General features: G+C 40.2%; 1 protein-coding gene across 1 annotated transcript in view; it reads left to right on the top strand.

The window, feature by feature from the left end:
* CDH23 (cadherin related 23) overlaps positions 1-25,322 on the top strand; it is a 726,582-nt gene that overhangs the window by 440,991 nt on the left and 260,269 nt on the right. The window contains exons 17-18 of the mRNA XM_070753910.1: positions 18,745-18,817; positions 20,457-20,573. Of these exons, the coding sequence (XP_070610011.1) occupies positions 18,745-18,817; positions 20,457-20,573 (190 nt within the window). The remainder of the gene's footprint in view (positions 1-18,744; positions 18,818-20,456; positions 20,574-25,322) is intronic.

The following is a 25,322-nucleotide window of genomic DNA, read 5'->3' as shown; positions in this document are numbered from 1 at the left end:
ATGTTGAAATCACCCATAACCACAATATCTCCCTTTACTGCCATTAGGGTAATCTCATCCACCATCTTGTTGTCATGTTCCTCAGATTGCCCTGGAGGCCTATAGATCACCCCAATTCTAATGACAGAACCGTCTTTATTTTGCATGCAAATCCAGAGGGTCTCCAGATCTTTACATGTATTTTGAATTAGTATTGTTTTTAGACTTTCTTTAACATAAATGGCTACTCCACCTCCCCTTCTCTCTATTCTATCCTTCCTATACAGTGTATATCCTGGTATGGATATTTCCCATTCATTGGAATCCTTAAACCATGTCTCAGTTACGGCAACCAGATCCAAATTATCTCTAGATATTATGGCCATTAACTCACAGAGCTTGTTGCTCAAGCTTCGAGCATTCGTGCACATTACCCGAAGAACATTATTTTCATTATTAGTTTGCCCTTTATCATCAACAACTACATCTATTTTATTTTCAGCTCCCTTTTCATAAGCTTCCAGAAACTGATGTATCCTCATTGGTCGGGGACAGAAATCCTCCACATCTGGTACATCTCTGTCCCCTTTACCTAGTTTAAATGCCTGTCCAAAAAAGCTCTGAATTCCTCACCGAGCACCTGGGTACCTCTGTATGATGGATGCAAACCATCCCTCTTAAACAACTCCCTATTAGACCATCTACTGACATCATGACTTACATAACAAAAACCTTCAGCTTTACACCACTGCCTTAACCACACATTAAACTCTGTGATACAACTTGTTTTACCCTCCTGGCCACAAACCGGTAACACCTCTGAGAAAGTCACTGAATCAGTTATTTTACCCAGCTCCACACTTAGACTTTGAAAATCTCTTTTTACTACATTAACATTTCTCTGGGACAGATCGTTTGTGCCAAGATGCACCACCACATCAACTTTATTACCTTTACTCACAGCTGGGTGGGTGTCAACAAACTCAAACTCAATCCAGACAAGACGGAGTGGCTGTGGGTCTTGCCTCCCAAGGACAATTCCATCTGTCCGTCCATTATCCTGGGGGGAGAAACATTGACCCCCTCAGAGAGGGTTCGCAACTTGGGCGTCCTCCTCGATCCACAGCTCACATTAGGGAAACATCTTTCAGCTGTGGCGAGGGGGGCGTTCGCCCAGGTTCGCCTGGTGCATCAGTTGCGACCCTATTTGGACCAGGAGTCACTGCTCACAGTCACTCATGCCCTCATCACCTCGAGGTTCGACTACTGTAACGCTCTCTACATGGGGCTACCTTTGAAAAGTGTTCGGAAACTTCAGATCGTGCAGAATGCAGCTGCGAGAGCAATCATGGGCTTTCCTAAATATGCCCATGTCACACCAACACTCCGCAGTCTGCATTGGTTGCCGATCAGTTTCCGGTCACAATTCAAAGTGTTGGTTATGACCTTTAAAGCCCTTCATGGCATCGGACCAGAATATCTCCGAGACCGCCTTCTGCCGCACGAATCCCAGCGGCCAGTTAGGTCCCACAGAGTGGGTCTTCTCCGGGTCCCGTCAACGAAACAATGCCACTTGGCGGGACCCAGGAGAAGAGCCTTCTCTGTGGCGGCCCCAGCCCTCTGGAACCAACTCCCCCCAGAGATTAGAACTGCCCCTACCCTCCTTGCCTTTCGTAAGCTACTCAAAACCCACCTCTGCCGCCAGGCATGGGGGAATTAAGACTTCTTCTCCCCCTAGGCTGATACAACTGTATGTATGGTATGTGTGTATGTATGCTGGTTTTATACATTAAGGGGTCTTAAGTTAGTTTTTAGTATTGGATTTTTTTTACTGTATATTATTCATGTATATTGTTCATGACTGTTGTTAGCCGCCCCGAGTTTTCGGAGAGGGGCGGCATATAAATCCAATAAATTGAATTGAATTGAATTGAATTGTTTTGGGAAGAGTGCTCTTTGCAATACAAAAAGAGTGCTTTGTTTATTTTGCATTTTGTGATAAAGAACATTGTTTTGAATTTTCAAATGTGTGTGTGTCTGAAATTTGTATCCTTGAATTTTCGGGATGCTCCTATCAGAGAGCCCAGCAGAACAATATAGACGCATGCAGTGGGACCATGACATACTTTATAACATGGATTAAGTCTTAGGTATCAAGTTGCAGCTGGTGCCCCCAAATCCATGGCTGATGGGAACACTTCTACTGATTTCTGTTACATTGATCATTGATGGTCCATCAGCTTTAGAAGAGATCATGCCAGGAGTGTCAAATTAGATGTCTTCAAGAACCGCATCAGCATTGTAATTCTCTTCCATGGGCCGGCTATGGGTAAGGGGAGAGATGGGATGGAGGGCTTCCTGCAGCACCTTTCTGGCCAAACCAGGGCATGGGGGGCCCATGCCTGGTCCCCACATGTCCCATTTTCAGCCTGGACGGCCTCCTGCAGTACTTTGCTGGCCAAAGCAGGGCATGGGGGAACCATTTGCAGCCCCTATTTGCCCTATTTTTGGCCTGGAGGGCCTCCTGCAGCACTTTGCTGGCCAAAATGGGGCACAGGAGCCACAGACAGTCTCCATGCACCTGTGTTTGGCCTGGACCACTTTCTATAGCACTCTGCCTGCCAAAACAGGGTGCAGAGGGGTGCACATGCCCCCTGCCTCATTTTGACTGCCAGAGGCACCACAGGATGGTTCTTTGCTATCTGCGGGCCAGATTTTAAGCACTCCTTGAGTTTGACACCTCTGCGATATACTAACAAGAGTTGGCAAAATCCTACAGATGCTTGAAAGGAGAGTTTACTATATTTCTTTCCATTCAGAAAGATTGTGCAGAGATGGTTTCATTGCTTCCTTTTTATTTTGTACTCTGCCCTGAAAACCTAAAGTTACCTGGGACCTAAGCAACTTTGATTGCGGCATGGTGACCAAAGGCACAGTAGCCCTGGAAGTGACAGTAATTATTCATCCTTTCACAGAAGAAAAAGGGGGGACATGATCGAAACATTTAAATATGTTAAAGGGTTAAATAAGCTCCAGGAGGGAAGTGTTTTTAATAGGAAAGTGAACACAAGAACAAGGGGACACAATCTGAAGTTAGTTGGGGGAAAGTTCAAAAGCAACATGAGAAAATATTATTTTACTGAAAGAGTAGTAGATCCTTGGAACAAACTTCCAGCAGACGTGGTAGATAAATCCACAGTAACTGAATTTAAACATGCCTGGGATAAACATATATCCATCCTAAGATAAAATACAGAAAATAGTATAAGGGCAGACTAGATGCATCATGAGGTCTTTTTCTGCCGTCAGTCTTCTATGTTTCTATGTTTCTATCCTTGAAACAGTCCAAATAGCTGTCACTTTTCAAATCATGGTCATCCCAGCCTAAAATGATTTTCAACTGCTCCAATTGAGATGAAATCTCAAATTGAGATTTGCTGTGGTCTCAAATTGAGATGCAAACACCTTAAAAAAATCCAGAAAGATAATTTTGTACCTATATGGCAGTAAGAGGGTTAGTGTTACTGTTCCTTTTTAAGGGTTAAATCAGATTGTCGGAGTACAAGCCCTTGGACTGAGAAATCTTAGAGAAAGGATCAGCAGCAGCTTCTTGATAACCCTTCAATCTTAGATCCTTCCTAATCAGATCTGATTTAAAGTGGCAGCAATTCGCTGACCAAAGAGTCAGCCCTCTTTGATGATGATGACGCTGTAAAAAAAAAAATCCCTGATTTTCACCTTCTTCCTTTCATAGCATTGTGGGGAGACATAAGAAACAGCAAAGGGGCTTAATTGAGGAGAAATATCTTCTTTCCCTAACTGTTCTTTGAACAGTGTAATCCCATCTGTCTGAAGGCCGCATTTGAAAAGGTCATTTCCTTCTAGTTGATTTTGTACATGGCTGATTTCTAAGTAGCTGTCACATTCTGCACTTTCTACCAAAAGGGATTTTTCTCTTTCAAGTGGAAGCACGGGGGGGGGGGGGGATACGATGAGGATGATGAGGATGATGAATTGGCTCACTTAAGAAGAGCGAAGGAAAAGAATAAATGTGGGTGTGTGCATGCTTCTATGTCTGTGAGTTTGAAACTTTTTCATCCTATGCTTATTGATCTTTAATAGAGAACTGAAATTCCCTTTGTATCTTTCCCATTAGAAGACAATAAGCTTCTGAAGGCAGAACTACTGGATAGGAACTAATATTGAGCTTGATACTAGCATCCTAGGAAATATTAGTAGTAACGTTTCTCCCCATCTCTGATTCACTGTCACGCTAGTCGCTATTCTGAGCATTGAGTCTGAAAAGTTTATTTTATTTTATTCATTATTTATTTATTTATTTTGTCCAATACACAATGAGGGTTTTAGTGAGTATATATAGATATACACATAGTAAAATACATGATTTTGCCCAGGTTCGCCTGGTGCACCAGTTGCGGCCCTATTTGGACTGGGAGTCACTGCTCACAGTCACTCATGCCCTCACCACCTCAAAACTCGACTACTGTAATGGTCTCTACATGGGGCTACCTTTGAAAAGTGTTCGGAAACTTCAGGTCGCGCAAAATGCAGCTGCGAGAGCAATCATGGGCTTTCCCAAATATGCCCATGTTACACCAACACTCTGCAGTCTGCATTGGTTGCCGATCAGTTTCTGGTCACAATTCAAAGTGTTGGTTATGACCTATAAAGCCCTTCATGGCACCAGACCAGATTATCTCAGGGACCGCCTTCTGCTGCACGAATCCCAGCGACCAGTTAGGTCCCACAGAATGGGTCTTCTCCGGGTCCCATCAACTAAACAATGTCGCTTGACGGGACCCAAGGGAAGAGCCTTCTCTGTGGCGGCCCCGGCCCTCTGGAACCAACTCCCCCCAGAGATTAGAATTGCCCCCACCCTCCTTGCCTTTCGTAAGCTTCTTAAAACCCACCTCTGCCGCCAGGCATGGGGGAACTGAGATACTCTTTCCCCCTAGGCCTTTACAATTTTATGCATAGTATGTCTGTATGTATGTTTGGTTTTTATAATAATGGGTTTTTAACTGTTTTAATATTGGATTGTTATATGCTGTTTTTATTACTGTTGTTAGCTGCCCCGAGTCTACGGAGAGGGGCAGCATACAAATCAAATCAAATCAAATCAAATCAAATAAATAAACAAACAAACAAATAAATAAATAAATAAATAAATAAATAAATAAATGAAGGTTATAGAGGAGATACTCATATTAAAATATATCTATGAAAGAATAGAAAAGAGGATATAGTAATAGAACATATCAATGAAAGAATAGAAGAAGAGATATAGGAATAATAGAAAGGTATAGGAGATATAGGAGAGTAATAGGACAGGGGATGGAAGGTACTCTAGTGCACTTGTACTCTCCCCCTACTGACCTCTTAGGAATCTTGATAGGTCAACTGTAGATATTCTAAGGGTAAAGTGTTGGGGGTTTGGGGATGACACTATGGAGTCCGGTAATGAGTTCCACGCTTCGACAACTCGATTACTGAAGTCATATTTTTTACAGTCAAGTTTGGAGTGCTTAATATTAAGTTTAAATCTGTTGTGTGCTCTTGTGTTGTTGTGGTTGAAGCTGAAGCTGAAGTAGTCGCCGACAGGCAGGACATTGCAGCATATGATCTTGTGGTCAATACTTAGATCTTGTTTAAGGCGTCTTAGTTCTAAACTTTCTAGGCCCAGGATTGAAAGTCTAGTCTTATAACGTATTCTATTTCGAGTGGAGGAGTGAAGGCCTCTTCTGGTGAAGTGTATTGTTAAAAAAAGGTATTCATTTGCTTCAGGTGCTGTTATAGAATAGAATACTTTATTGTCATTTTATTGTTAATTTACAAATGTCTTGATCCTACAGACAATGATGATAATAATAATAATAACAACAACAACAACAACAACAACAAAGATGATTTTGATTATGATTTCTGTTGAAAAAATATAATCAAATATTAAAGATTCAACCCTACCCATTTATAAATCATTTCTCTTTTAAATAGAGAGACCAAAAAACTAACATTATATTGCTGTTTACAAATCTTGTGTTCAGTGTTGTACTTAAGGACATTTCAATTGTGCACAGACTTAGAGAAAAGTGTTCTAATTTCCAGTATTGAAAAGCAAACATGTGCACATGGGTCTTATGAAAAGGACTCTTAATTGGAGATGTTTCTGCTAGCTAGATAAACTACTTTTTCAGGCTTTTGTGGCAATTCATAGTGTCAATCAGAAAAACAAAAAGTAGTTCCAAAAAACGTAAGTATGGTCAGGATTGTTGAGCTTGAAATAGGCTTGTATAAATTGTGTGGCTATTAAATTACCTGCCCTTCTAGTCTGTAAAGAGAGACTAAGAAAAAAAGCACTACTTGGACTGTTGTGGTTAGCTCTGGCCCAGCTCCTGCCCCAAGGACTGTGGATGTGGGGGAGACATCCATATGCTGCAGGCCTGTTTTGTCCCTGGTGGAATCTGCTGATGAAGGCTCCTCTGACCAAGAAGACATGAGTGACAGGGAGGAGGAGAGTGTGGCAGACAGCTCAGGAGATCAATTATCTAGCTCCTCCTTGGATTCAGAACAAGAGTTAATGATACAGCCACACATGTGGAGAGCGATGCATAGGCAACAACAACTGAGAGATTATTATCAAAGAAAATGAGGCCACCTGTGGTTGGGTGGGGCTGTGGTGATTAGTGAGGCTGCTATAAATAGCAGCCTGTGGGTTTGGCAATTGTGGAGGATTATCTGATCGTTGTGTTTCGTGACTGCTTTACTGACTTTGACCTTTTGTGTGCTGATTTTTCCCCGCTTTGAAACTAAACCAGAGCAAAGTGTGTTTCACTTTGTGAAAGAAGGACTGTGAATTGCCTCACAGCTGCAAGCTAAGTATCACAGAACTGATAAGGGACTTGTACAAATTACCAGTTTGTTTGGAGATGAGTGCTCTTTGCTATACCAAAAGAGGGCTTAGGTTAAGTGAATTTTCCTTATAAAGAACATTGTTTTGAATTTTCAAATGTGTGTGCGTCTGAAATTTGTACCTGTGAATTTTTGGGAGGATTCTACAAGAGAGCCTGACATAACATGGACCAAGGAAGTGCCATGATTTATCCACCCGATAAAGAGGTTTTCTTTGGGTCAAACGAGGAGACTGTGCTCTCTTCACAACTTCCAAAGCATCCCCTCTTTCTTCGTCACCTCTACAAGGTGACTTGCCCTCATAGGGCTTCTTCAAGTGGGCATGTCTCTTCACCTTCTGCTGCCCTCCTCCCAGGAGATTCTTAACACCAAGAAAAATGGTATAGGTACCTGGTGGACCATATTCAATTTGAAATTATGGATAAAAGGATAAATTTGGATAATGAAACTGAATTGAGACAACTGATGGGACGGTGGGACAAGGTAAGACGATATATGATGAGCAGAATCCGAGACCAAGCTACAAGAAATAAATTGGAACCACTCTATAATATGTAAATAGATATATTGCTCTTGGGTCAAAGTGGATTATATAAGAAACACCCCTGATTTGGTGGTGTGTGTGTGTGTGTCGGGGTGGTGGCACATTTCACTATGTACTGTTTTATGTTGTGTGTATATTAAACCTGTTAAAAATTAATAAAAATACTTTAAAAAAAAAGAAAAATCAATAACAACAACTAAAAAAATAGTTTTATATATTTTTCATGGAAACAGAATTTATTTATTTATTTTTAAAGGGTGTAAAGTAGGGAGATCATATAGAGTCCATTGTGAAGATGATCTTTAAATGGACATAATATTTTTATATAATAACCGTTGGAGTAGGTTTTATCACTGGATGGAAAAAAGGAAAAACAGTTAAATCAGAGAGTTAATAAATGATAGATAATATGGGAAGTAAATGTCAAAGAATCGGTCACAAAAGGAAAACCAAAAGATATACCAGAATAAGATCTTTGCCAAAAACCGATGTACAGTGATACCTTGTCTTACAAACTTAATTGGTTTCGGGACAAGGTTCTTAAGGTGAAAAGTTTGTAAGATGAAACAATGTTTCCCATAGGAATCAATGGAAAAGCGATTAATGCGTGCAAGCCCAAAATTCACCTTGCCAGCTGAATCGCCTGTTTTTGCACTGCTGGGATTCCCCTGAGGCTCCCCTCCATGGGAAACCTCACCTCCGGACTTCTGTTTGTTTGCGATGCTGCAGGGGAATCTCCCAGCAGGGGAATCCCAGCACAAAAACGAGTGCTTCACTGGCAACGGAGGTCCGGAGGTGGGGTTTCCCAGCAAAGGGAGCATCAGTGAAATCGCAGCATCGCAAAAACACCAAGTCCTCGAAACCCCACCTCCGGACCTCTGTTTTTTTGTGATGCTGCGGGTGTGAAATTACCTAAAATTCTGACTTTGATAGCAAATGAGTCAGTCAGGATTTAAAACTACTTTAGAAACTTTTCTTTATATAAATGATAGCAAAAAGTTTGGGGTGGTTTGCTCAGCTGCAGTCATCTTTCTGTCTTCCTCATTCCAATCAGGCATTTATCTTAAACAGCAATCAAGAAACTGGTGGTTAAATGTAAACTTTTGTCTGTGGCATACTTTAACATAATACAATTTTTGGGTATTGTGTTCGGATGACTTGAAAAGGAAAGCAATGACATTAAAAATGTTGTTTATTTCTAGAACAGAAAAAAAGGAATAAAGCATTTTAAGATTCACTTTCCAACAAGTGTGTGTTTTAAAATCTCAAGTACTGTTCAGAATACTGACTAATTAGATAGAGACTTGAAAACTATTTTATTTCTTTGATCTTTCCTAGTGTATTTCAGTTCCCTCCTTACTTTAAGTATATTGATTGCCAGTAATTTGATTCTATGCAGAAAAATATATTAACACCAACACTCCGCAATCTGCATAGGTTGCCGATCAGTTTCCGGTCACAATTCAAAGTGTTGGTTATGACCTATAAAGCCCTTCATGGCACCAGACCAGATTACCTCAGGGACCGCCTTCTGCTGCACGAATCCCAGCGACCAGTTAGGTCCCATAGATTGGGTCTTCTCCGGGTCCCGTCAACCAAACAATGCCGCTTGGCGGGGCCCAGGGAAAGAGCCTTCTCTGTGGCGGCCCCGACCCTCTGGAACCAACTCCCCCTAGAGATTAGAATTGCCCCCACCCTCCTTGCCTTTCGCAAGCTGCTTAAAACCCACCTCTGCCACCAGGCATGGGGGAGTTGAGATACACTTTCCCCCTAGGCCTTTACAATTTTATTCATGGTATGTTTGTATGTATGATTGGGTTTTATAATATTGGATTATGATAGTATTGGATTATTTATAGTATTGGATTATTGTTGCATGCTGTTTTATTACTGTTGTTAGCCGCCCCGAGTCTGCGGAGAGGGGCGCCATGCAAATCAAATCAAATAAATAAATAAATAAGTAAATAAATAAATAAATAAATGCTCAGATTCCTTTAAAGCATCCAGATGAAAATGCGTGTTGAAAAGTGAAAATTTTATAAAAGTATTTGTCTCTTTTTATTTCCATATAGAGAAACTATCAGAATATTAAAATAGGAGAGGAGGAGCGAATAAGTGCAATAAGTGCAATTGGACAACAAATTAATTCAGTCCCTATCTAAAATATATATTTTTAACTTTGAAAATAATGTTTCAGGATATCTTGCAGAATGCACATAAAATTATTGCTAGTTTCTATGTACTTCCTTCTGAATAACGTGTTCGTTGGATTTTTAGTTTTTTAAAAAAATATGTTTCCCATTGTGAAACTCTTTGCTGGGGAATGTGTTATATGATTTATTGACAATAAATATTTAATTGGCCGTCTAAAATGACTCCTTTGCAGGCTATTTAAAATTTGTGTTTAAAGGTTTATGCCTGCTTTCAGATGCGCTGATCTTTACCCATGACATTTGAATATTTTTCTTTCTTCTTTAATTATCATAAATTTGTTGCTGGATTATAGGTATACACTTCTGATTATTTTTCCCCTCTGTCTAGTCAGCCAGTTTGTTTTTATGGATAGCAGTCACTTCTCACTGATATAGTTTCAGGGTGATATTGACAAAATTGAACGGGTCCAAAGACGGGCTACAAGAATGGTGGAAGGTCTGAAGTATAAAACGTATCAGGAAAGACTTAATGAACTCAATCTGTATAGTCTGGAAGACAGAAGAAAAGGGGGGACATGATCGAAACATTTAAATATGTTAAAGGGTTAAATAGGGTTCAGGAGGGAAGTATTTTTAACAGGAAAGTGAACACAAGAACAAGGGGACACAATCTGAAGTTAGTTGGGGGAAAGATCAAAGGCAACATGAGAAAGTATTATTTTACTGAAAGAGTAGTAGATCCTTGGAACAAACTTCCAGCAGACGTGGTTGGTAAATCCACAGTAACCGAATTTAAACATGCCTGGGATAAACATATATCCATTGTAAGATAAAATACAGGAAATAGTAAAAGGGCAGACTAGATGGACCATGGGGTCTTTTTCTGCCGTCAGTCTTCTATGTTTCTATGTTTCTATGTGATTTCAAAGGTTTGCAGACCCCTGTAAAGTGTGCTTCTCTTGAAAGTGACTTAAAAACTTTATATACAGGCTCTAGCATCAATCAGATTGCAATTTTGAATTGTGTTCTGCTGGGCTCTCTGGTAGGAGCCTCCTGAAAATTCAAGGGTACAAATTGCAGACACACACACGTTTGAAAATTCAAAACAATGTTCTTTATCACAAAATGCAAAATAAACTAAGCACTCTTTTTTTATTGCAAAGAGCACTCATCCCAAAACAACCGGGTAGTCTGTACAATTTCCCTTAAGCAGTCATTAAGTACTTAGCTAGCAGCTGTGAAGAAACTTCACACCCCTTCTTCTTCCAAGGAAGTGAGACACACACACACACACACACACACACGTTGCTCTGCTTTGGTTTCAAAGGAATGAAAAATCAACAAAGTCCAGAAAACAGCAGCACAGGATTCCTGAAGAACTGCTATCAGATACTCTTTCACAATGGCCAAACCCATATGCTGCTATTTATAGCAGCAGCCCTAATTACTGGAGCCCCATCCAACCACGGGTGGCCTCATTTTCTCTTGTAATAATCCTACAGTTGTTGTCTCCTATGCATCACTCTACGCATGCATGGATGTGTCATTAATTCTTGTTCAGAATCCAAGGATGATACAGATGACTGATCTCCTCCTGGGCTGTCTGCCCTCCCCTCTTCCCTGTCACTCATGCTTCCTTGGTCAGAGGAGGCTTCATTGGCAGATTCCACCGGGAGCAAAACAGGCCTGCAGCATGTGGATGTCTCCTCCACATCCACCTACACATTCCTTGGGGCAGGAGCTGGGCCAGAGCTAACCACAACATATTGATTAAGGGTTCTAACTCTTCTTTCACAATGGAAGTCCACAGCACTTTTATTTAGCTGTGAATCATGTCCAGAAAATTCTGTGTTTGAAAGCGAGTGGTTAGGAAATGGATAGATGCCAGAAGGCTCAGACAGGAACTCAGGAACCAACGTAGATAAATAATGAAGACAGTGTATTCAAAAAGTACTTTCTTTCTTCTTCTTTTTACAGAATATTATAAATTTAAATTAATTGGATTTAGGACATTATATATTGGGCCATTATATGTTGTAAGCAGCCCCGAGTCCTGGGAAAGGGAGGGCATAAAAGTCAAACAAACAGACAAACAAACAAACAAACAAACAAATAAATAAATAAATAATTCCTCATCAGCCACCTCCAGACTTGGGGGCTGTTGAGTCTCCATCTCAGGGCTGACAGACACCCAGGTTCCACCTCTATCTCACTGTCTGCCAGCTCCATTCCCTCTTCCCCCTTGGAGCTCTCAGCTTGCCTTGATGTTCACCCTGACACCCATGCCACCTCCTCATCTGATTCGGCTGCTAGAGGAGCCAGCACTTGACAGGCCGCAACATTAATCTACTTGCAGACCAATCATGACACTCTTTCATTTGCTTTTTTAAAATGTATAAACCTTGTGTAAATATTGGTGAAAATGATAAAGTTACATTCACCTACTTCAGAAATGGATAAAAACCAGTTACTTTTTAAACAAAATTTACCCCGTTTATATTCATTTAAACATATAAGACTTGGAATATTTTCCAGAATTTTGTAATGGCGTTCAGATGAATTATAGAAAGAGGTATGTATTATACTGGGTGAAAAGCTCTTGAAAAATTATGTTTGAAAATGCATGATTTGGAGAAACGCGCATGAAAACCTCCATCCAGATTGTCATGCAGACTTCTTTGCCGCGAAATTCACAAAGTAATTTCAGAAATGCTCAAGAATTAACCAGAAGGGAAAAGGAAAGAAAGATGCATAATTGAAGGGAGCTGAAAATTACATGATTTCATGTAATGGTGTTCCTGCTTATGACAGCACTGTTCATGTCTTAATCTGTAAAGGAACAGAATAATCCCGTTTTAATTTTTTTAAAAAATTAACGTGTGAAAAGTGAAATAATTAATTACTTCATTATGTACTCCTTGCAAAGCACTTGTGAGTGACAATAGATTACTTATTTATTCATTCATTCATTCATTCATTCATTCATTCATCATTCAATTTTTATGCCGCCCTTCTCCTTAGACTCAGGGTGGCTTACAACATGTTAGCAAAAGCACTTTTTAAGAGAGCCAGCATATTGCCCCCATAATCTGGGTCCTCATATTACTGGCCATTGTAATTAAAAGCATTTTGAAATGTTGATATAATGGCATCTCTACTAATAATATAAATATTTCGTAATATTGAATTTGCTATTCTATCTGTATTTTAGAACTCAATATACTGTATGTCTGTCAATACTAAAACATCTATATGGGACTGTATTAGTATATATATATATATATATATATATATATATTTAGTCTAATACATAATACACATTGAAGAGAAAGATATGTAATAATATAAGTAAAGAAAAGAATAGAAGATAAGATATAAAAGTATAGGTGAACAAATTTGAAAGGAAGAAAAGATAAATGAGATAAGGACAGACAATTGGACAGGGGACGGAAGGCACACTGGTGCACTTATGCACGCCCCTTACTGACCTCTAAGGAACCTGGAGAGGTCAATCGTGGATAGTCTAAGGGAAAAATGTTGGGGGTTAGGTCAGGTAATAAGTCAGGTAATGAGTTCCACGCTTCGACAATTTAGTTGCTGAAGTCATATTTTTTACAGTCAAGTTTGGAGCGGTTAATATTAAGTTTGAATCTGCTGCGTTCTCTTGTGTTGTTGCAATTGAAGCTGAAGTAGTGATTGACAGGTAGAACGTTGCAGCATATGATCTTGTGGGCAATACTTAGATCGTGTTTTAGGCGACGTAGTTCTAAGCTTTCTAGTATACAGAGGTTGTATGATCTGGGTGCTTTCAAAGCAAAGGATAAAAATTACTATAGTTTATTTTCTTTTTTAATAATTGTCTAATAAATAATTAAATGAAATTGAATTTTCCTAAGATTTATATGAATTAGCAAAAGGCATTCTTAATCAGCCACTGCAGCATAACATATTTTGCTGCTTCTTTGACTGCTTTTCGAAAAATATAGTATAAAGAGGCAGGGATTTTGGGATTTATTTATTTTTGCCGGCCCTTTAACCAAAGCTGGACTTTAGGTCATGTGTTAAAGTCTCCGAGTCTTCGGAGAGGGGCAGCATAAAAATCCAATAAATAAATAAAGAACGAGGACACTTTGAATGAAAAGAATTGGGACATGAGAAAATCTTTTTTCTTCTTTTTTCTTTTGAAGCCCTTAGTTCAGGGGTGTCAAACTCAATCTGCATCAGGCTTGGTTTTGACCTCGGGGGGTGGGGGGGCAGGGTGTTTGTAGCCAATTTGACACCACTTGTGTTGGGGCACCTCTGGTGGCCCAAGCACTCTGCTAACAAAACCAGGCTTCTGAGTTCTGTTTTTGGCCATGACGCCTCCTGCAGCTCCCTACCAGTAAAAACTCTAAGCTTAGGGAGGGGAGGCACATGCACTCCCCCAAGACTCCATTTTTGCTAGCAGAGGGCTGTAGGAGGCCATCGAAGCTAAATACGGAGCCTGGGAGGGCTGTGTACGATGCTCCCAAGCTCTATTTTTGCTGGCAGAAGCACCTTTGCTGTTTCCAGTACAGCTCCATGGGCCAGATCTAAGCACCCTTTGCCTTCTTTTTCTGCTCAAGATCCCCATGGGCCACTGTGTGACACAGAATGCTGGACTCGATGGGCTTTGGCCTGATTCAGCATGGCTCTTCTTATGTTCACCTCCCATGCCTTACTTGGATTCAGCTCAGTTTCAGACTTAGTTTGGGGTTTTTGGCAGTATTATCCACCACATCAAATTTGGGTCCGTTGTACTTAGTTTGCACAGAGTTTAAGTAATTTCTTTCCATAAGTGACTTATGATTGCTTTTCACACTTACGACCATTGTAGCATCCATGTGATCACATGATCAAAAATTGGATACTTGACAACTGGCTCATATTTATGATGATTGCAGTGTCCCAGGGTGATGTTATCACCTTTTGCGACCTGATATTCAAAGTCAATGGAGAAATTAGATTAATTTAGCAATCATGTTGCTAATTTAACAACTGGAATGATTCATTTAAAAATTGTGGCAAGAAAGGTTGCAAAATGGGGCAAAACTCACTTAACAACTGTCTCACTTAGCGACAGAAATTCTGGCCTCAATTGTGGTCATAAGTTGAGGACCACCTATACTTGCTCCCATTGAAACTGGAGGAGAATGTTCATGCTGTACAGTAATCCCCGACTTACAACCTCAATTGAGGCCAGAATTTGGTTGTAAAATCTGATAGTCATAGGTCTAGTCATCCACGTGCCTGGACCTGATTTTACAGTTGTATTGATTGATTGATTTGATTTGATTGATTGATGGATGGATTGGATTGGATTGGATTGGATTGGAATTTTATGCCGCCCCTCTTTGAGGACTCAGGGTGGCTCACAACATAGCAAACAATATACAGTGTATAAATCTAAAAATCCAATTAATTTTACTAGAAAAATGTTAAAACTCTACTAACGTTTAAAGTCATTCATTCCCATTCACATCGCAAAACTGTGGATTTTTTACAACCACTTTTACTATGGTTGTTAAGTGAATTACATAAGTTTATTTTTGCCAGAAACTAACAACAAAAAACCAGAAACCAGCAAAGAAACATTGCAAATTGCAATAAGGTGATCATGAGACATGGTGAATATAAACTGGTTGCCAAGCACCCAAAATACAGTCATTTTATCAGGCTAGGGGCAGCACAACATTATATTTATTTATTTATCTATCTATCTATCTATCTATCTATCTATCTACCTACCTACCTACTTACTTACTTACTTATTAATTAATTAGATTTGTATGCCGCCCCTCTCTGTAGACAGCCAGAAATGCTGCATAAAGCATCCTTTCCAAAGCTGTCATAAATCTGAACAACTGGTCATAAGTCAAGGTTTACCTGTATTCACTTTTAAAATTAGAATAACTGTTAGCCTGTTGGTGTGAGCTCGCAGCTTGGCAATTTCTTCATTGTTAGAGAAGATGTCATCAATATGTTTTGAATTATGCTTGTCTGCCAGAAACAGAGGTCTTTAAATACTGTACCCTTTTATGAGATGCACAACAATTAGTCTAACTGCCAGCCCAAGCTACTAACATTCAAACACATATTATCCATGTGTTTAGTTTTACAAAATTTCCCTGGGAAGTTTGTTTCTAATCAATATAAGTGTGGTATAATGCTTTAAATTGTAATTGCAAGTGAAGGATCTAATTTGGCACTGTCATTGCTGAGATAATTGAGTAAAAGAAAGGAGTCTGGTGTGTTTTTGTGGATGTAATAATATTCAAGACTGGGGGTGGAGATAGTTGGGTCGAGCATTTTGAAAGTTAGAGATTACATTGTATTTTACATTCTTCCAAAACTTTAAAAAAAGACAGAACTCCACTACCTTCTGAACGTTTGTATTATCATATACAGTGGTACCTCTACTTAGGAACTCCTCTACTTAAGAAGTTTTCTAGATAAGAAATAGGTGTTTAAGATTTTTTTGCCTCTTCTCAAGAACCATTTTCCACTTACAAACCCGAGCCTCCGAAACTGTAACCGGAAAAGGCAGGGAGAAGCCTCCGTGGGGCCTCTCTAGGAATCTCCTGGGAGGAAAAAGGGGTGGAAAAGATGTGAAGAAGCCTCTGTGGGGCCTCTCTAGGAATCTCCTAGGAGGAAACAGGGCCTCCACCAATGTTCCCTCTAATTTTTTTTCAGTGTGGGCAGAAAGTATAGCGTCTGAGCGACAGTCCCTTCAGGACTGAGTGGTATAGAAGAATGAATGAATGAATGAATGAGAAAAAAATTCCCTTCTTTTTTATTAAAAGAAATTAATAATAAAACAAAACCAAAATCTATTACTATTACAACCAGCAAAACCAAAAACACAACTATTAATAAATCCAGGCTTTAAAATCTTCATTTCTTAAATATTTATCATAGTATGATAGTGGCGCAGCAGGTAGAGTGCTGTACTGCAGGCCACTGAAGCTGACTGGAGATCTGTAGGTCAGTGGTTCAAATCTCATCACCGGCTCAAGGTTGACTCAGCCTTCCATCCTTCCGAAGTGGGTAAAATGAGGACCCGGATTGTAGGGGCAACAGCAATGGCTATTGCTAACATGTTGTAAGCCGCCCTGAGTCTAAGGAGAAGGGCGGCATAAAAATTGAATGAATAAAATATAGTAATACTATGAAAATCTACCTGAACACCAATGCATCAATTAATATATTTCCATAAATTATACTTTTCTATAATTTCATTCAATATTTCCAAGCTCAATTAATTTTTAGGCACTTAGCATTTACCATTAACTTTCATCACTCTTCTACATTTCCAAGTATATTTTAAATTCATAATGCAAACTCATAAAACCATACAGTACACATCATAAACCCCTTATTTATCATATGTATCTTCCATTAATTTTACCTATGTAATTATATATAGTTCTAAAATTCGAATCCAATTTTTAAAATTAATACATCCTAATATTAAACAACACCTAAATATATCTTTTACCAATATTTCATAGTCAATCCATATTTAATAATCAATCATCGCTCCTCAAATTTCTACCACTGTTCTCATTTCTGGGTACCTCTCCTGTCTCTCCTCCTTTTCTGTCTCATTTGTTTCTCATTTCTCCCTCCCTTTTTCTCTCATTCCTCCCCCCTCTCACTTCTCTTTTTCCATCCCTGTCTCCTCCCCCCTTATGTGTGTGTTTGTGTATGTATGAACTCTTGAACCATTTCCAAAAACAGGTGAGGGCTGGGGGTTTTTTTCTCTGTTATTATTTGGGTGCTTTTTACCATATGCTTTAAATCAAGGGTCACTTCTCTCTCTGTTTCTCTCTCTTTCCTCTCATTCTCTGCCTCAATCATTTTCTCATTTCTCTTTTTTCTCCCCTTTTTTCTATCATTTCTCTCTCTCTCTTCCTTCCTTTCTTCTCTCTCCCTCTCTCTTGCTTTCTCTATCTTTCTCTTCCCCGTCTTGCTCTCTCTCTCTTTTTCTCACTTTCTCTCTCCCTCCCTCTTTCTATCTCGCGCTGTCTGTTGCTCTCTCTCTCTTTTTTCTCTTGTTCTCTCTCTCTTGTTTTCTTTCTCTCCCTCTCTCTCTTTCTTTCTTTCTCTCTTTCTCTCTCTTGCTTTCTTTCTCTCTTTCTCTCTCTTGCTTTCTTTCTCTCTCTCTTTCTCTCTCTTGTTTTCTTTCTATCTCTCTTGTTTCTCTCTCTCTCTTGTTATTTCTCTTTTTCTCCCCCTCTTTCTCTCTCTCTCTTTTTCTCACTTTCTTTCTCCCTCTCTCTTTCTTTCTATCTTGCTCTGTTTGTTGCTCTCTCTCTCTCAAAGTTGCAGTCGCCACCGCCGCTGCAGCCACCGCCGCGGGAGAAGCTGTGCCCCAAGGCAGGAGGCAGAGGAGGAGAAAGCTGGAGAGGGGGTGGATCGGGCGGGCAGGGGGTAGTAGTGAGAGGCCACTGTGGGGAGGCACCGTGGGGAGGCGGGGGTGGCCGCGGCTCCCTTTCCTTCCACCTATGTCTACTGCCGGTACCTCCCCGCCCCCACCTCCCTGCGGGCTGGCAGGGGGATGGGGAGCATGTGTGGTGCCTCCGCACTTTTGTCGCTCCCTGTCCCCAACTCCAACGCCCGGCTCCTTGCGTGGTCTTGGAAAAGGGTGTGTGTGTGGGGGGGGTATTTTTGGGCGCGCAGTCACGCGGCCGCGCACCTTAGAGTGAACAGTGGCCTCCACCCTCCCTGTGGTTTCCCCAATCACACACATTATTTGCTTTTACATTGATCCCTATGGTGAAAATTGCTTCTACTTACAAACTTTTCTACTTAAGAACCTGGTCATGGAATGAATTAAGTTCTTAAGTAGAGGTACTACTGCATTGTCATTTCTTTGTGTTTTCTGGTATGTCCAAATGTTTTAAAGTCAGCTCTGAAACAAACAAAAGAAAACATATTGAACGAGTAATTCAGTGATAGGGTTTGTTAAGCTCCCTCCTTAAAATTAAACTGGGCTTTGGGAGGGAGTGTTGATACATACTTTCAGCAAACTACTATTTATTATATTATGCATTGGACATTTATGCTTTGCTGCCAAGATCATGTACCACAATTTTTATTTTCTTTTTACCTTTGTAGGATGAAAATGACAATCCACCCACATTTAGCAAGCCTTCCTATGTTGTCACAGTCATGGAGGATATCATGGCAGGTAGGAGATCGGTTTCTATCCTATTCTTGTTTTTCTCTTGGAAATATTCTTGTTGGGGACAGCCATCCAGAGCACATATGGGTATTCTCATCTTCTTCTCACTTAGAGAGATTCCATAGAAGCAGTTTATTCACCAGTCCTTTGGGCTTTGCCATGGTCATCATCTACAGCTGGTGTGTCAAATTCAATTTCATTGAGGACTGCATAAGGCTTGTGTTGGATCATGGGCCCTGGGGTGGGCATGTTGAATCGCCCTGGTATCACTCCACATATGGGAGGGAGCATATTGTTCTCCTTTTTGCTTCTCGGACCCTCCAGGGGCCATATCCAAGGCAGTTAAATTTTTATAGCTGACAAACTATATTCTATACGTGCAACATATTTTTTTGCTGATAGTGAAAAGGAAGGGAAACTAGATCTATTTTGAACTTATTCTGCTCTCATCAGCTGTTGTGATTCAGTCTGAGGCTCCTCAGGGAACGGCTGGAACTCTGCCGGCTCCATGCTCAGAGGGGAAGGATGAGGAACAGGAGGAGGAGGAGGACCAGGCAGACGGGGAAGAGGAATGTCAGGACGAGGAGGAGGGAGAACAGCCTGAGACCCCCAGGGGGGAGCTCTCCCCAGTGAGTAGCCTGGAGTCATTAGATGAGAACGCACAAGCCATCATAGATATGAGGCAGAGAAGGGCAGCACAAAGAAGGGGACAATTAGCCAGGTATTTCCATCCCTAATAGGCAACAGCTGGGTTTGGGTGTGGTTCTCCTCAGAAAGGTTGAAAAGGCAGGCCCGCCCTTTCTGTATTGTGGACAGTTATCTTTTGGGAGTCCTGTGACCTTGCTTCGATCCTTGGCGTCTCTGATTCTGGCTTGTGGCCTCGAAGGCTGAAAACTTGGGGGAGGCGTGGGTTTTATTATCTACAGTGGTGTGTGTGCCAGCAAGAAGCCTGTTGTATTGTCTGGCCATCGTGACTCTTCTGTGAAGCTTCATAGCATTCCAGTTTGTAAGAACAGTTTTTGTTATCTGTGTTTGTTTTCAAAGATATAAAATGACTTTGCTTTTTACCAGCGTGTCTGGCTACTCTTTTTAGTTGGTGTTGACGTCTGGGGGAACCCAGACAGAACATCAGCTAGCCATATCCTTACTGGAATTTGAACCTGCAGATTCTACTTTGCAAGGCAGTAGTTTAATCTGTAGACCATAGGCTCTCCTCCGTCTCAGCTTGTACCAGGGAAGAGTTCTATGCTTCCCACCCCTTGTCAAATCACACATACACACATGCACGAACACACACTCACGTGTGTGTGTGTGTGTGTGTATGTGTGTGTGTGTGTGTGTGTTATATACCTCCATTCATACCCCACACAGCAAATTTTGATTACAGATCACCAATTTACCTTGTACTTTGGAGAAGACTTATTTGTTTATTGTTGCAGTTTCAAAGTGCCAGACTCTGTAGTAGCTCTGGGCAGCTTATAGATAAAAATGAAAAGGAAACAAAATGTATCAAGGGAGGAAAAAAGTCTATTGGATTAAAAATTATGGAAATCAAAATTGCAATAAACTATTTGAGTGTAATATAAATTTTCCAAAATAAATAAATTTGTAAACTCTTGATCTTATTTTTCTTGCTTTCTTCAAGGAGCAACAGTGCTATTTCTAAATGCGACAGACTTTGATCGATCAAGAGAATATGGTCAAGAATCTATTATATACTCTTTGGAAGGATCGTCACATTTTCGCATTAATGCTCGTTCAGGTAAGTACAAATAAACTTTCTCCTCAGTTTTCCTGAATTTTTTAATTTAATGGCTTTGTTTTCACTCATCTAACAAATTATCCACTAAAAGAGAAATAAAAATACAGATATGAATATGAAGATCACACTGCCTAACACCAGAACAAAATCAGTATAATACTTGTGAAAAATTTCAGGGTGAAACGTTTGTGTTATAGGAATGTTCATGTTGCCCAGAATTCAAAACTCTGTGCATTCCGTAAATCAGAGTAAATTGCCTTAAAGCTCAGATGTATAATCTGTTTTTGAATGGTATGCCAGAAATAGTCTGCTCCAGAAAATAAAGCCAAGGCCAAATTGTAATTTAATTTTAATTAGTTAAATATACTTAATAATATCACTTTCTACATGTAATCATTTCTCACTGTCATATTAAAAATTACAATTTAATTATAATACTTTTGGAGTGGAGCATGACATCCAAGAATTTGGGAGAACCAAAACAAGTTGCAACTATTAAAATGCCTTTCCTGGTACAGTGATACCTCATCTTACGAACGCCTCTTCTAACAAACTTTTCAAGATACGAACCCGGTGTTTAAGATTTTTTTGCCTCTTCTTCCGAACTATTTTCACCTTACGAACCCAAGCAGCTGCTGCTGGGATGAAGGGGTTTCTTTTTTTCCCCTTTTTTGAAGAAAGAAAAGGGAGGGGCTGCTTGGAGTAGGAAACATTTTGCAGAGAACAACATGCTTGCAAAGGAATGGGTGTCTTTTTAAGAAAGAAAAGGGAGGAGGGAAGGGCAGCTTGGGGGAGGAAAAGTTTTGCAGAGAACAACGTGCTTGCAAAGGAACTGAAAGGGTGTCTTTTTAAGAAAGAAAAGGAAGGAGGGAGGGGCAGCTTGGGGGAGGAAAAATTTTGCAGAGAACAACATGCTTGCAAAGGAACTGAAAGGGTGTCTTTTTAAGAAAGAAAAGGGAGGAGGGAGGGGCAGCTTAGGGGAGGAAAAATTTTGCAGAGAACAACGTGCTTGCAAAGGAACTGAAAGGGTGTCTTTTTAAGAAAGAAAAGGGAGGAGGGAGGGGCAGCTTGGGGGAGGAAATTTTTTGCAGAGAATAACGTGCTTGCAAAGGAACTGAAACGGTGTCTTTTGAAGAAAGAAAAGGGAGGGGCGCTCCCCTTGCCTTTCTTCCTTCCCACTCACCCTTTAGCCTAGCCTTGCTTCTTCCACCTGCCCCCTTTAGCTGCTCCTCCCTGCCCTCTGTTCGCCTCCCTTCTAAAGTTTGGGATTTTCCTGAAGGATTTGCATGCATTTTTTGCTTTTACATTGATTCCTATGGGAAACATTGTTTCATCTTACGAACTTTTCACCTTACGAACCTCCTCCTGGAACCAATTAAGTTCGTATGAGGAGGTACCACTGTATTTTGTTTCATTTTCACTAAAAAATTGAACATCTCCCAGATCTTAGTAATGGAAGTGGCATTTAACATTGAATACGATATCTGCCCAATGTGGAAATCCAAAATAAATACCTGTCTGACTATCATGCACCTGATCACATCAATGAAATAGAGGCCAGAGTTTATTTAAGAAATTGGTTTTATAGTCAGACTGTTCCTAGGAATATCTTTCTAATGTTTAGTCACAATCATCTTTCCATAACCTAAATCCTGTATTCTATGTTCTAAACTCCATAACTATAACAATACATCTTCCTACTGGGTGACATCCTGTATGTAGACCTTTAACATATCCCCATCAAATTCTTCTTTTCTAAAGACTGAACATTTCCAATCTCTACATTCTCTGTTGATTATGAGAATCAGAATAGAAATGTGTTGGGGTTAGGTAAATAACGGCTATCTGAACTTGTCTTAAAATTTAATGTATTGTGACATACTATTTAAAGTAGATTGTAACCAATGCACACAAAAATAGGACAAACCTTTCCCACAAACTATCATTCTGTTCACATCCCAATATTACACCTGACATATCACGTTGCCCAACCATATTCAGTTTATGATCAACTACTGTTTCATTATCTTTCTGTATGTATGGTTACTATCAAGTCAAGTATCTCCCATTTTACATCTCTCTATTTGATTCTAAATTTCTTAAGAATGCTTATGTTACTTAGTCATTTTCTCTCCAAAGTTCTTATTACATGTCATATCTTCTCATTTAGGTATCACACCAAAGGTAGCTGGTCTTCTTAAACCTTTTTGAGAGAGAAAGATTTCAGCAAATTGGATCAGAAATATTTTAGAAGGATCATGTTCCCAGCGTTTATGTCCCTCTAGATATCAGGTTCATTCAATAGCCTGCCATTAAGCAATGGAAACTGCAGTTTAATGTTTCCAAATGTAAAATAATGCACTTGGGGAAAAGGAATCCTCAATCTGAGTATTGCATTGGCAGTTCTGTGTTAGCAAAAACTTCAGAAGAGAAGGATTTAGGGGTAGTGATTTCTGACAGTCTCAAAATGAGTGAGCAGTGTGGTCGGGCGGTAGGAAAGGCAAGTAAGATGCTTGGCTGCATAGCTAGAGGTATAACAAGCAGGAAGAGGGAGATTGTGATCCCCTTATATAGAGCGCTGGTGAGACCACATTTGGAATACTGTGTTCAGTTCTGGAGACCTCACCTACAAAAAGATATTGACAAAATTGAACGGGTCCAAAGACGGGCTACAAGAATGGTGGAAGGTCTTAAGTATAAAACGTATCAGGAAAGACTGAATGAACTCAATCTGTATAGTCTGGAAGACAGAAGGAAAAGGGGGGACATGATCGAAACATTTAAATATGTTAAAGGGTTAAATAGGGTTCAGGAGGGAAGTGTTTTTAACAGGAAAGTGAACACAAGAACAAGGGGACACAATCTGAAGTTAGTTGGGGGAAAGATCAAAGGCAACTTGAGAAAATATTATTTTACTGAAAGAGTAGTAGATCCTTGGAACAAACTTCCAGCAGACGTGGTTGGGAAATCCACAGTAACTGAATTTAAACATGCCTGGGATAAACATATATCCATTGCAAGATAAAATACAGGAAATAGTAAAAGGGCAGACTAGATGGACCATGAGGTCTTTTTCTGCCGTCAGTCTTCTATGTTTCTATGTTTCTATTACTATTTCATATGTCTTCAAAAGGAATTAGCTTGTGGAAAATATACTGATCAAAAACATAAAGGGAACACTCGGATAACATATCCTAGATCTGAATGAATAAAATATTCTCATTGAATACTTTGTTATCTACAAAGTTGAATGTGCACAACAGCATGTGAAATTAATTGTCAATTGGAGTTGTTTCCTAAATGGACAGTTTAATTTCACAGAGGTTTAATTTACTTGGAGTTATATTGTGTTGTTTAAGTCTTCCCTTTATTTTTTTGAGCAGTGTATATTAAAGCATCAAGATAGAAACCAGGAAGCTGTTAGTCCTAGTCCTGCGTTAAATACAAAGCCAGCTGGATGATCTTGGGCATGTCCTTCTCACTCAGTCCCTAAGAAGAAGATATTAACAAAACACTTCCCAAAAATATTGCCAAGAAAATTTCAGGCAGTTATATAGAGAGTTGATAGAAGTCACTTAACTTGTAAATATATTTTTGTAATGTGTTGCAAATATTTTTTTCCCTCAAGTGCCAAAAGCATGCACTCATGCACAATAGTACATGTGCATGTGCCAATACCCATAATTTAATGTCCCCATGTGCCCTGCCCTCCTGCACATATGCATGTGAAACCCCCATGCGCTGCTCTGCCCCTCACATGCTCTGCCACACATACGTGCATGATCCTTGGGCCTTGCTGGTTTCCCTGAAACCTCTGGAGGCTGGAAATGACCTATTTTGCAACTTCCAGTGGGCCTGGTCGACCCATTTTTCACCCTCCCCAAGCTCCAGAGGCTTTCTTGCAGCTTGGGGAGGGCAAAAACAGCCTCCACGACCTCCCGGAGGCCCTCCAGAGGCCAAAAAAGCCCTGTTCTTACCTGGCATCCAAAATGGGCCATGTGGAGATTCTTGGGAGGGGAGGAGCATCATGAGCAGAGCCAGCCAAAAACCAACCAGCTAGCACACATGTGCATTGGAGCTGAGCTAGGGCAACAGATATGACTCCACATGCCACCTATGCTATACCATAGGTTTGGCATCACAGGTGTATACATACATGTTAATAATAATAATAATAATAATAATAATAATAATAATAATAATAATAATTTGTTAGATTCGTATGCCGCCCCTCTCCAAAGACTCGGGGTGGCTCACAACAATCACAAAAACAATATAATAGTAATACAAATCTAATATTAAAAAAGTATATATAAAACCCCAACAATTAAAACCATACAACACATGCATACCAAACATAAAATATAAAAGCCTGGGGGAGGTGTCTCAGTTCCCCCATGCCTGGCAATATAGGTGGGTCTTGAGTAATTTGCAAAAGACAAGGAGGGTGGGGGCCGTTCTAATCTCCAGGGGGAGTTGATTCCAGAGGGCCGGGGCCGCCACAGAGAAGGCTCTTCCCCTGGGGCCCGCCAAACGACATTGGTTTGTCGACGGGACCCAGAGAACGCCAACTCTGTGGGACCTAATCAGCCACTGGGATTCGTGTGGTAGAAGGCGGTTCCGGAGGTATTCTGGTATATATATGATAGTTTATATATTGTTTGGATTAGTTGTGGATTGTAAACCACCAATAGTTGTTAGAATTTATATAGACAAGTACTTGTATCAAACAAATAAATCTCTTTGGTT

Source organism: Erythrolamprus reginae, chromosome 5 (genome assembly GCF_031021105.1).
Source record: "Erythrolamprus reginae isolate rEryReg1 chromosome 5, rEryReg1.hap1, whole genome shotgun sequence".
NCBI lineage: Eukaryota > Metazoa > Chordata > Lepidosauria > Squamata > Dipsadidae > Erythrolamprus > Erythrolamprus reginae.
The sequence above is the reverse complement of the archived record's forward strand: the minus strand, read 5'-3'. Positions and strand labels throughout refer to the sequence as shown.